This window comes from Silurus meridionalis, chromosome 18 (genome assembly GCF_014805685.1).
Source record: "Silurus meridionalis isolate SWU-2019-XX chromosome 18, ASM1480568v1, whole genome shotgun sequence".
In the NCBI taxonomy this organism is placed as follows: Eukaryota; Metazoa; Chordata; class Actinopteri; order Siluriformes; family Siluridae; genus Silurus; species Silurus meridionalis.
The window spans coordinates 405,568-418,780 of record NC_060901.1 but is presented as its reverse complement, the minus strand read 5'-3'; the positions used below and the strand labels follow the sequence as shown (position 1 = coordinate 418,780).

Genomic DNA, 13,213 nt, shown 5'->3' with positions numbered 1-13,213 from the left:
ACTATAATCCACTATACTATAATCCACTATACTATACTATACTATACTATACTATACTATACTATACTATACTATACTATACTATACTATACTATACTTTACTATACTATACTATACTATACTATACTATACTATACTTTACTATACTATACTATACTATACTAGTTAGATGAAATGCATATTTTATCATTAAAGAAAATAAATTTAATTACAGGTTTTATTTTAATACCAAGTTCAGTACGGGTGTATAGAGGATGGGAATGACGTAATGCGGTACCCATGATGCTTAGCGCGGCTGAGCAGTAAGATGGCGGACGCTATGGCTGAGTATGAGAGAGATGCTGGATGTGTTCCTGTTCTACACCCTGAGGTAACTCACCCTTTATCCGTATAGATGAATATAGTATTATTATTTAATGTTTTCAAATATTTCATTAGTATAGTAAATGGGAGCGGAGCTAGCAGTAAGCTCTCAATGCTAAAGCTAACCTCTCTCCTCACTGCGGAATTAGGATTAGCATTAGCATGGTCATCACTGCTCCCTTCAGGTTGATGCTTTACCACATCACTGTGCAGCAACACCCCGGGCTCGGGTTCCTCCCCACCACGGGGCAGATATCTGCCCAGCTCCGTTTGTGTGTGTGTGTGTGTGTGTGTGTGTGTGTGTGTGCGCGCGCGCGCGCGCGTTCCATTATTTATTATTGTAGCAGATGCACATTAGCGTTAGCGTTAGCATTGCTTCTTTATATGGAAATAAAGACATGGGGATGCTGCAGGGGATGATGATGTTCGAAGGTAAGAATCCGGAATGAATAGGTTACATTACTATTAAAATCATTCGGATTATATTATGAATGATGGGTTGTATATGTTTTATGATATGAATTGTGGAACCGAACAGCGCCGTTACCAGCGGCTGAGCATTTAAACGGCTGCTAATAACAATGCTAACAGGAGGATGAAGCCTGGGCAGCTGTCATTCTGAACTGGTGTATGAGCGCGCGCGAGAGGGGGGTTCCGAATGAGTTTGTGTGGGTTCTGGATGAGAGTGAGTGGGTTCTGATTGAAAGGGATGGGTTCTGGATGAGAGAGGGTTCTGAGTGGGTTCTGGATAAAAGAGAGTGTGGGTTCTGGATGAGAGAGTGTGGGTTCTGGATGAGAGAGTGTGGGTTCAGAATGAAAGGGTGGGTTCTGGATGGGAGAGTGTGGGTTCTGGATGAAAGGGGTGGGTGTGTGTAAAAGTGGGTCAGCAGGCTGTACTCTGTATCTAAACCAGTGTGGAAAGGTGGATGTTGTAACAGAAGAGAAGCCACTTTGTATCTGGGGTCATCTACAGGTCGGGTGCAGTACCCCATACATTTTCCTCTCTCATTCCCATCTAATTGAATGGACATATCTACATTTACATTTGCGGGGTTTATCAGACGTATAAAAGTGTTTTGAGTCTCTAGTAATGAATAAATCTACACTGTACACAAGATTACACACTTAATATAAATATAACTCTTGAATTCTACAAACTTAGAAAGTGCAAAAGTGTTTCAGGAAGAGGTAGGTCTTCTTGGAGATAGTCAGGGACTCCACTGATTAGACATCTAGGGGAAGTTCATTCCACCACCTCGGTGCCAGAACATAGAAGAGCCTTGAAGTGTACTTACCTCTCATTCTGAGAGAAGGTGGTACCAGTGGAGCAGTGCTGGAGGATCTCAGACAGCGTGGTGCAGTGCGAGATGTGATGAGATCACTGAGGTAAGATGACGCTGGTCCATTTTTGACCTTGTAGGCATCATCAGTGTTTTGAATCTGAGCATCAGTGTTTTAAATCTGAAAATCTACTCTTAAATCTTTGGACAGTTCTGTACTATAGTCATGTTATGTTTGAGAACTCAGACCATGCTGCTTTCCTCCTCCTGCCCAGCTGTAAACTAACAGGAAGCTCTGTTTCAGAGGTCACATGCTGAACAGACCAAGCAGTAGATGACACATACTAGAACATATTCACAGCTCTTATGATGTCAACATGATTATGGAGGTTGTTGTGCAATAAAACAATTTAATAATTATTAGTTATAAAATAATCAGGGAGGCTTGCAGAGTAGGGTTAGGAGATTGGGTGAGTGGAGACACATTGGCCAAGGTCTAATCCCCTCTGGGTTGCCAGTTACATACTGGGTGGTGTGCAAATACTTGAGAGTGAAACCCACTAATCAAAACTATATTTAATAAGTCAACAGTCACTCACCCAAAGTTCTGTGCATTTGAGTTACTAACATATCCATAGGTCATGTGAATTTAAACCCAAATTAAAGGCTGCAAGGTTTTCAGGACGTCAGCAAAGGTTGGGGTGTGGTCATCCACAGGATCCAAATTAAGCTCAAAATGCTGCTTTTCTTTGAGCCAAAATTACAGTCAATCTGAAATACTTTTTTTTACATAATTCTGCTAATCTATCACTGGGTTTTATGTCAAAGAATTACTTTAAATTAAATTAAAACATGCTTTACTCATGTACTTAGTTTTTACTGAATTTTAGCAGGCATTTCATACAGATTGCTTTAAGCCATGGTCAGAAAATCTTATTAGTATGGTCACTTGTGGTCTCTTATTCTTCCATGTAACTTTCCAGGAACCGACCCCTCGGGGGCGCTATATACAGAAGGAGTCTGTACATCTGACTGAAATGTAGCTCCATAGCTGGTATTTCCTCTGTAAACCTTTATCCATGTTCTCACTGTGACCCAAACAGAAGAGTTCCAGAAACGACTTCTGTCTGGAACTCTGAGGTTAAAACATTGCATTTTAATGATGATTATTGAAAAAACAGAGAATCTGCTGGACCTGGAGCACTTTCATACTGCCAAGATTTACATTAGTTATAACTTTATTACCTTATTATATACCCTCTCTCTCTCTCTATCACCCCCCCCTCCCCCCCTCTGTCTCTTGCTTTCTCCCCTTTTCTCTTTTTCCCTCTCGCTGTAGGAGCTGAAGCCTCAGAGTCACTACAATCATGGTTACAATGAGAGCGTCAGCCGAAAGAATCATGTGGATGACTATAGCACATGGGACATTGTCAAAGCAACACAGTGAGTGGCACACACACACACACACACACACACACACACACACACACACACACACACACACACACACACAGGTTCTGTGAATTAGGTATAAGTTGGTATTAAAAAACTTTTAGACACTCTCTGTTTACATGAAAGTACTTTATTTCTCTGCGGTTCCACACAATCACCGTTAAAATATTCCACTTGCACAGCAATACAGGGTTCTTCTGGAACGTGTTCCGGAAGTCTTCTTTTCGAAGCGTGTCGAGCACCTTCTGCAATTCACACAAAATCTCTCTGCAGTAGTGTTAAAACGGTGACCCTTGAGCTGGATCTTCATCCTCTGGAAGAGGGCAAAGTCCGCAGGAGCCAAATCTGGCGAGTAGGGTGGGTGCGGAAGTGAGCTCATGTTTCCGGCGAGAAACTGACATGTGAGGAGAGCTCAGTGAGTGATTTGTTGTCGTGGCGCAATCTGTCCAGAATCACAGATGCGATAACGCATGTGGTCAGAATAGCACCAGTTGCACAACTCTCAACGTACACAGGAATATGTCTTTGGGCACACTGACTTATGAAGGTCGGTGCTCCCTGTGGCTGTGCATGCAGCATTGTGCTGCCATCTGTTGTCCTAAAATGTTATGATACCACCTCGTATATTAGGGAAATAAATGAACATAAACAGCATTGCTTTTGTGTGTGTGTGTGTGTGTGTGTGTGTGTGTGTGTAGGTACGGCATATTTGAGCGGTGTCGTGAGCTGGTAGAAGCAGGGTACGATGTTCGTCAGCCTGATAAAGAAAATGTTACGCTGTTACACTGGGCTGCTATTAACAACCGCATCGACTTGGTCAAGTGAGTCACACACTGTCCACTCTCTCTGTGTGTGTGTGTGTGTGTGTGTGTGTGTGTGTGTGTGAGATTGTTCTCAGTGTCTAATGTTTAGTGGTGTGTTAACAGATACTACATATCGAAGGGTGCCATTGTAGACCAGCTGGGAGGAGATCTAAACTCCACACCACTACACTGGGCTACCAGGTAGGTTCTGATGAAGTTGTTGTTTGTTATATTTGTGTTTTGGTTTGTTATGATGTGTATTATTATGTAATGTTGTTTCATGTTATTTATATAATTAGACAGGGTCATCTCTCTATGGTGGTTCAGCTGATGAAACTGGGGGCAGATCCATCTCTGATTGACGGTGAAGGCTGCACCTGTGTTCACCTAGCAGCTCAGTTTGGCCACACCTCGATTGTTGCTTATCTCATAGCAAAAGGACAGGTAAACACACACACACACACACACACACACACACACACACACACACACACACACACACACAAACGAGCAGGAGTGTGTAAGAGAAGTTTATTTTAATGCTTCTAGTAGATAGCTTGTTAACCAATGAGGAGACAGAATGGTTGCTCCAGTATTCCCGATGACTGATATGTATATCATTATTGATATTTTAAAAGACATTTGTTTTTTGTCTGTTTATAGGATGTAGATATGATGGATCAGAATGGAATGACTCCTCTTATGTGGGCATCGTATCGCACACACAGGTTTGTGTGTGCGTGCGTGTTGGCATGTTTTTTCCACTTTAATGTTAATATTGAATAGTAATATTGATAATGTTTTGTATTTAGTGTGGACCCAACACGTTTGTTGTTGACATTTAATGTTTCGGTGAATCTGGGTGATAAATATCATAAGAACACGGCACTGCACTGGGCAGTGCTTGCAGGAAACACCACTGTCATCAGCCTGTTGTTGGAAGCTAACGCTAATGTCGATGCACAGAACATAAAGGTACATGTACAATTAAAATTCTGTGTAGTGTTTACCAGATTGTATTTGTACTTTGTTAGTTATATAACAACATGGTGTGTGTGTGTGTGTGTGTGTGTGGGGGGGTGTTTAGGGAGAGACTGCGCTGGATTTGGCCAAACAGAGGAAAAACGTGTGGATGATAAATCACTTACAGGAGGCCAGACAAGCAAAAGGCTATGATGCACCATCGTACCTCAAACGCCTAAAAATGGACAAGGTTAATTTTTAAAAAAATGTGCTGGACAATGTAATTGACCCTAGGACTAGACCTAGAGACACACAGGCCCCAGAACTGACCCCAGGACTAGTCCCAGAGACACGCAGACTCCAGGGTTGACCCCAGGAGACATGCCTAGAGACACCCATGCCAAATTACTCCAGCACTAGACCCAGGGACACCCAGACCTCAGGACTGGGCCCAGAGACATTCATGCCAAAGGAATGACCCCAGGACTAAGCCAAGAGATTTTCGTGGCCCCCAGACCCAGAGACACGCAGGCCCCAGTCTTCGAGACATGCAGAAAATTAAAATGTCATTTGTAATCAGACTGCATATATTTATTGTGTATTTGTGGTTGTGTTTTTGTAGGAGTTCCGGCAGAAACTGATGTTGTTTACACCTTTTGTTGTGATCTGGTTGGTGGGGTTCATTGCTGATCTGGATGTCGATTCATGGCTCATTAAGGGGCTGATGTATGCAGCAGTTTGGATCATTGTGCAGTTTCTCTCCAAGTATGACACGCACGCACACACACACACACACACACACACACACATAAACACACAGCTTTATAAAAGTATTTACATTTTCTATTGTCAACATTATTCATCTGTTTTCTTTTTTAATTTTTTTATTCTCTCGCTCTCTCTCTCGCTCTCTCTCTCGCTCTCTCTCTCTCTCTCTGTGCAGGTCTTTCTTTGATCACTCCATGCACAGTACTCTTCCTCTAGGTATTTATTTGGCCACGAAGTTCTGGATGTACATCACTTGGTTTTACTGGTTCTGGAATGATATCCTTCAGGCACACAGTGTTTAATACAGTGCTTAGTACAATACTTTCTACAGTGATTGTCTCCACACATTGTCATTATCACAGGCCATGTTTACATTGTAGTCACATCATCACTGTGGAACATGTGCATGAAGAGAACAACATTGTCTTGGAATTTTTAACCTTTTGTTGATGTCACATTCCTTAATGTTGCTCACATCTTCCTTTCATCTCCATCCACCTGCCCTTCCTGCTCAACAGCCTCGCACTCTTTTACAACTTCGGCAAGTCCTGGAAATCTGATCCAGGCATTATTAAAGCCACAGAGGAGCAAAAGAAAAAGGTCACACACGCACACATACGTACACATACGCACGGGCTCACACACCCACACATGGGCTGATGCGCAAACGCACAAGCGCACACACACATTTGCTGCATTGTTGCCTGTTTGCTGAAGAGAAAAGTTAATTGTGTGTGTGTGTGTGTGTGTGTGTGTAGACTATAGTGGAGCTTGCTGAATCAGGCAGCTTGGATCTCAGTATATTCTGCAGCACGTGTTTAGTGAGTACCTTCACACAACAGCTACACTCGCACATGTAAACACACGCATCACGTCCTGTTTAAAATGATTTGATTGTGTGTATAGATACGGAAGCCCATCAGGTCCAAACACTGTGCTGTGTGTAATCGCTGCATCGCTAAGTTTGATCACCATTGCCCCTGGGTTGGAAACTGTGTGGGTGAGTTACACTCTGACCTTTAACCTTTCACCTGGAAATAAAACTCTAGCCTGTCTAACTTATCTGACCCCTGATCTTTGACCTCTGTAGCGTTACTGCTTTGCTGTCTCCCATCATACAGGAAGTGGAAATCACCGCTACTTCATGGGTTACCTTTTTTTCCTGCTGTGTATGATCTGCTGGATGATATACGGCTGCATCTGCTGTAAGGCCAACACATGCACGCACACACACACACATACACATACACTTACAAAAGCACACTCATACATACATACACACACTTGTACATACACACACTCATACATACACACACTCACTCACTCTCACACATATACACACGCATACACATACTCTCACAAAAGCACACACACTCTGCATACATACAGACATACAGCCATACATATACACACTTACATACATACACACATACGCTCACATATACACTTACAAAAGCACACACACACACTCATACATACATACATACATACATACATACACTCACTCATACATACACATACTTACACACACACACACACACACTCATACATACATACGCTCACATATACACTTACAAAAGCACACACACTCATACATACATACATACACTCACTCACACATATACACACATACACTCACAAAAGCACACACATACATACACTCACTCGTACATACATACACTCACGCATACACACACACATACCCCCATTCATACACATACACACATACGCTCAAACATACACACGCATACACATACTCACAAAGCAAACTTGCGCACACACACTCTCAAAAGCACACGCATACATACACTTATACATACATACATGCACACACACATGCATACATACACTCATCCACACACATGCACATACGTGCACTCTCATACACACACGCATACATATTCATCCACACATGCACAAACACGCACTTTCACACACACATACCATAATTTCCGGATTATTAAGCGCACCCAAATATAAGCCGCACCTGTCTATAAGCTGCTGTCTACACTGAAACTAATGTGCTGTACAAAGGCTTTAATGAAAGACAGTGTCTGTTACACGGCTTGTATCTAAACAGTAGCCTACCAAGAAAGTCATTGTTCACTGTCTTCCTCCTTCCTTTCACAAATATTTCTCTCCAGAGTTTTTTTTTTTTTTTGGCATCGTCGTGCGTTTAAAAATCACCATCGGTGGAAGCTTTTCTCCCGATGCCGTGCAGTTCTGAGATTTGCATGATTGAATCTCTGGCGACAATAAACAGTGTTAGTGTGTTTTGCAGTTCGCTAATGGTCCCATAGAGTACACAGAGTGTCTCCTTAGCATTATCATTAGGTGGAATGTACACTCCAAGCACAATAACGGTGGCAAATTCTTGGGGTAAATAAAATGCTGCAGTGCCTATACACATGCCGAGTAGCTTGCTGGAGTTTGATGTGGTCCAGTTTATTGTCCAGGGAGCAAACATTTGCTAGCAGGCTGGCTAGGGTTAGCCTTTAGCCTAGCACTAGCCACAGAGGTCGTGTAGCTTCTCCTGTAGATTATCATTAATGATGATGATGGGGTTATTTCCGTGTTTCTGGTGATGGTGCAAGCGGACACCGGTATCTCCTATGTTCACATGTTGCATGAGATGGGCTACAACATAAAAATAGCATCATATTTATATTCATATATATTCATCTATCAATGAATACATTTTGAATCCAGAGCTGCCGCTGCAGGCTACTGGCACGCCACCATCTTACATCACATACACACATAGACAAGCAAGTATACACACACTCACTCATACACACACATATATATACACACACACACAAAGTTAAATATGAAGCTGATTGTTGATGTTTCACAGACTGGAGGCTGCACTGCTCCAGCAGCTACAGCACAGATGGATTGTGGGTATTTATCACTCAGATCTCGTCCTGCTCTCCCTGGATGTTCTGGATGTTTCTCAACAGTGTGTTCCACTTTATGTGGGTCTCCGTTCTTATCATGTGCCAACTGTACCAGGTCAGAATACACATTGTGTGTGTAGTTGTGTCTGTGTAGGTGTGTGTGTGTGTGTAGGGATGTGTGTATTTGACGTGTAGTGTGTGTTTGTGTGTGTAGTGGTGAGTGTGTAGAGGGGGGTGTTTTTGATATGTAGTTGTGTGTCTAGAGATATGCTTGTGTATTTGACGTGCAGTGTGTGTAGGTGAGTGTGTGCAGGTGTGTGCAGGTCACATTGTGTTAATACAATTTCACATCACACAAAAGATAAGCAGCAGAAGCCTGTAGTCATGCCAGGGTGGGGGTGGTGTGTGTGTGTGTGTGTGTGTGTGTGTGTAGATTGCTGGTCTTGGCATCACCACTAACGAGCGGATGAATGCGAGACGCTACAAACACTTCAAAGTCACAGCGACATCTATTGAGAGTCCTTTCAAGTGAGTAAGACATGCTTTAAAATGCTAATCTACTAACACACTTTGGCTTTTCCTCCATTCACTAAAACTGTGTGTGTGTGTGTGTGTGTGTGTGTGTGTGTGTGTGTGTGTGTGTGTGTGTGTGTGTGTGTCCAGTCATGGATGTGTAAGGAACCTGATAGATTTCTTCGAGCTGCGCTGCTGTGGGCTGCTGAGGCCGACACTTGTCGACTGGACCACCCAGTACACCATTGAGTACGATCAGACATCTGGCTCGGGATACCAACTAGTCTAACTCACCGCATGCGTGCGCACACACACACACACACACACACACAGCGTAAGTGAAGGAGTGGGGAAGAGCCTCAGTGTGTTTAATGGGATCAACATCTATGTTCACCTGGAGCTGCTTTATCAAGAGACTGTTGTGTACCTGTACACACACACTTTGTTAGATTAATTGTTCCATGTTTGTCTTGCTTTATCTTTTCACTGACTTTTAATACTTTGTGTGTGTGTGTGTGTGTGTGTGTGTGTGTGTGTGTGTGTGTGTGTGTGTGTGTGTGTGTGTGTGTGTGTGTGAGAGAGAGAGAGTGTGAAGCAGGGTGTGTGTGGGGAGTATTTCTGGGTGATAATAGACATTCTCTCAGCCCCGCCTTCACTTATAGAGTTGACTGTATAAAGAGCAGCTCTGTGATTGGCTGTAGCATTAATGCGGTGATAAGGGAAGGAATTTGTCCAATACCACACAATCTTGTCTGATTATTTTCTCCAGCAGCCAATCAGAGCAGTCTGAGTGAGTCATGTGATTGTCAGTATGATAGATGTAGGAGCACCACAGTGATGTGGATTTATTCATAATGTGACCATATTTATTTGAAACCTATTTAATATAACTGAAATGATATTATTTTTACTGTGTCTGTTTTAAAGTGTGTGTTTGAGAAAGAGATGGAAAATGTATGAATGTGAATCTTTCAGTCATTTTTAAATTCAGTTATGAGGAACTGCGATGAGGCTCCGCCCACTCTTTCATGCACTGATACATTTTGCCCATCGTTAACTGATGTTCAGATGGAGCTGTTGCCTCGGTAACACTCTTCCATTTCCTGTTTGATCTCGGACTCTGATGTATAAATGTGTAACACGGCTGAGTTTTTGTCTGTGAGATTCATTTCTGTTGTCAGTGTTCGTTTTTGCTGCTCCTCCAACTGAAGTTATTTTTACTTTAAATGGAAACGCTTGTAATTTACGCTGTGTGTGTGTGTGAGACAGAGATCGATCAAGAAAGCGTCTTGCTGCATGAGCAACGCTCACACTAAACTCTATACAGTGAATGTTTAGTGTTAACGCTTTCCTTACTTTTTATTTTTACATTTCAGACTGTTTGTTTGTGTGTGTCTGAGAGTGTTTGAGAGTGTGTATGCCTGTGTGCACATCAGCCCTGTGCATTGTGATGTATTTAAATGTTTCATATTAATAATTAGATTTTTTGTTATTTTTGCTGGACCTGTTTTTTTCACTGGATGTAAAAAAAAAAAAAATAGAACAAACTATCAGTTACTAGAGAGAGAGAGAGAGAGAGAGAGAGAGTGTGTGTGTGTGTGTAGGGATGTGTGTATTTGACGTGTAGTGTGTGTTTGTGTGTGTAGTGGTGAGTGTGTAGAGGGGTGTTTTGATATGTAGTTGTGTGTCTAGAGATATGCTTGTGTATTTGACGTGCAGTGTGTGTAGGTGAGTGTGTGCAGGTGTGTGCAGGTCACATTGTGTTAATACAATTTCACATCACACAAAAGATAAGCAGCAGAAGCCTGTAGTCATGCCAGGGTGGGGGGTGTGTGTGTGTGTGTGTGTGTGTGTGTGTGTGTGTGTGTGTGTAGATTGCTGGTCTTGGCATCACCACTAACGAGCGGATGAATGCGAGACGCTACAAACACTTCAAAGTCACAGCGACATCTATTGAGAGTCCTTTCAAGTGAGTAAGACATGCTTTAAAATGCTAATCTACTAACACACTTTGGCTTTTCCTCCATTCACTAAAACTGTGTGTGTGTGTGTGTGTGTGTGTGTGTGTGTGTGTGTGTGTGTGTGTGTGTGTGTGTGTGTGTGTGTTCCAGTCATGGATGTGTAAGGAACCTGATAGATTTCTTCGAGCTGCGCTGCTGTGGGCTGCTGAGGCCGACACTTGTCGACTGGACCACCCAGTACACCATTGAGTACGATCAGACATCTGGCTCGGGATACCAACTAGTCTAACTCACCGCATGCGTGCGCACACACACACACACACACACACACAGCGTAAGTGAAGGAGTGGGGGAAGAGCCTCAGTGTGTTTAATGGGATCAACATCTATGTTCACCTGGAGCTGCTTTATCAAGAGACTGTTGTGTACCTGTACACACACACACTTTGTTAGATTAATTGTTCCATGTTTGTCTTGCTTTATCTTTTCACTGACTTTTTAATACTTTGTGGTGTGTGTGTGTGTGTGTGTGTGTGTGTGTGTGTGTGTGTGTGTGTGTGTGTGTGTGTGTGAGAGAGAGAGAGTGTGAAGCAGGGTGTGTGTGGGGGGGGGGAGTATTTCTGGGTGATAATAGACATTCTCTCAGCCCCGCCTTCACTTATAGAGTTGACTGTATAAAGAGCAGCTCTGTGATTGGCTGTAGCATTAATGCGGTGATAAGGGAAGGGAATTTGTCCAATACCACACAATCTTGTCTGATTATTTTCTCCAGCAGCCAATCAGAGCAGTCTGAGTGAGTCATGTGATTGTCAGTATGATAGATGTAGGAGCACCACAGTGATGTGGATTTATTCATAATGTGACCATATTTATTTGAAACCTATTTAATATAACTGAAATGATATTATTTTTACTGTGTCTGTTTTAAAGTGTGTGTTTGAGAAAGAGATGGAAAATGTATGAATGTGAATCTTTCAGTCATTTTTAAATTCAGTTATGAGGAACTGCGATGAGGCTCCGCCCACTCTTTCATGCACTGATACATTTTGCCCATCGTTAACTGATGTTCAGATGGAGCTGTTGCCTCGGTAACACTCTTCCATTTCCTGTTTGATCTCGGACTCTGATGTATAAATGTGTAAATACGGCTGAGTTTTTGTCTGTGAGATTCATTTCTGTTGTCAGTGTTCGTTTTTGCTGCTCCTCCAACTGAAGTTATTTTTACTTTAAATGGAAACGCTTGTAATTTACGCTGTGTGTGTGTGTGAGACAGAGATCGATCAAGAAAGCGTCTTGCTGCATGAGCAACGCTCACACTAAACTCTATACAGTGAATGTTTAGTGTTAACGTTTCCTTACTTTTTATTTTTTACATTTCAGACTGTTTGTTTGTGTGTGTCTGAGAGTGTTTGAGAGTGTGTATGCCTGTGTGCACATCAGCCCTGTGCATTGTGATGTATTTAAATGTTTCATATTAATAATTAGATTTTTTGTTATTTTTGCTGGACCTGTTTTTTTCACTGGATGTAAAAAAAAAAAACTAGAACAAACTATCAGTTACTAGAGAGAGAGAGAGAGAGAGAGAGAGAGAGAGTGTGTGTGTGTGTAAAAGCATTGTTATAATAATGAATATATTACGTCTCCTTGTCATTTTCCTCACTGTCTGTAAAATCATTTTCACCTCAAGCTTCAGCATGACTTCATTTTACTGGCTTTAATAAAAAAAAGAAAACTTAGTTGATAAGGATTTTTATTTACTGTTCTCACAGTCTGAGGTGTTTTTGGTGGTATGTATGTAGGAGATATCCTCCTATATAATGAAGGCGAGGTTAGGGTTAGGGTATCTATACCAGCAGAGTGGATCATCATGGTGTATCATAGACCATGTCCCTTTCTTCTGTCTGGATTTACCTGATTCATCCTGACACACTTCTTCTGGATGGAGTTATTTTCAATTGAAAAAGTGTGAGTACAGAGTCAACAACCCTCTTAGTGCTTAACCCTAACCCTGTACAAATCCATATAATGGCAAGAAACTCAGTTAAGTAAAAAGAAAAGATCCATCATTACTTTAAGAAAGTAAGTTCAGTCAATCACAAACATCTCAAGAACATGAAATGAAATCCCCATGTGCAGTCTCCAAAACCATTAAACTATATGATAAAACAGGTTCTCATGACAAACAACCCAGGAAAGGAAGCTACCTCTAAT

At 42.0% G+C, this 13,213-nt stretch overlaps 1 protein-coding gene and 1 long non-coding RNA gene across 3 annotated transcripts; both read left to right on the top strand.

The window, feature by feature from the left end:
* Positions 1-271: 271 nt before the first annotated feature.
* Positions 272-9,472, top strand: zdhhc17 (zinc finger DHHC-type palmitoyltransferase 17). Of its 2 annotated transcripts, none has more exons than XR_006928454.1 (17): positions 272-370; positions 2,983-3,086; positions 3,794-3,916; positions 4,022-4,099; positions 4,198-4,342; positions 4,562-4,626; positions 4,711-4,873; positions 4,986-5,111; positions 5,484-5,626; positions 5,805-5,905; positions 6,105-6,229; positions 6,388-6,450; positions 6,536-6,629; positions 6,720-6,834; positions 8,487-8,644; positions 8,963-9,057; positions 9,193-9,334. XR_006928454.1 is itself a non-coding variant. In XM_046872669.1 (17 exons), exons 1-17 carry the CDS (start codon positions 308-310, stop codon positions 9,329-9,331), a joined length of 1,869 nt encoding a protein of 622 aa, XP_046728625.1. In that variant the 5' UTR covers positions 272-307; the 3' UTR covers positions 9,332-9,472. The 2 variants fall into 2 exon arrangements, 1 of the variants encoding a protein (XP_046728625.1); XM_046872669.1 differs by having other exon boundaries at positions 6,751-6,834; positions 9,193-9,472.
* Positions 9,473-10,717: 1,245 nt separating this feature from the next.
* LOC124400884 lies at positions 10,718-12,738 on the top strand. The gene is made up of 2 exons (XR_006928463.1): positions 10,718-11,011; positions 11,154-12,738. It is a non-coding gene; the product is annotated as an uncharacterized LOC124400884 (long non-coding RNA).
* Positions 12,739-13,213: the final 475 nt, after the last annotated feature.

What these genes read in the sequence shown, in the direction of transcription:
- zdhhc17 (XM_046872669.1), top strand. Translation starts at nt 308, where the DNA reads ATGGCGGACGCTATGGCTGAGTATGAGAGAGATGCTGGATGTGTTCCT. An exon ending in GCATCGTATCGCACACACAG is followed by an intron (nt 4,627 to 4,710) that starts GTTTGTGTGTGC and finishes TTTTGTATTTAG; the next exon opens with TGTGGACCCAACACGTTTGT. An exon ending in AACGCCTAAAAATGGACAAG is followed by an intron (nt 5,112 to 5,483) that starts GTTAATTTTTAA and finishes GTGTTTTTGTAG; the next exon opens with GAGTTCCGGCAGAAACTGAT.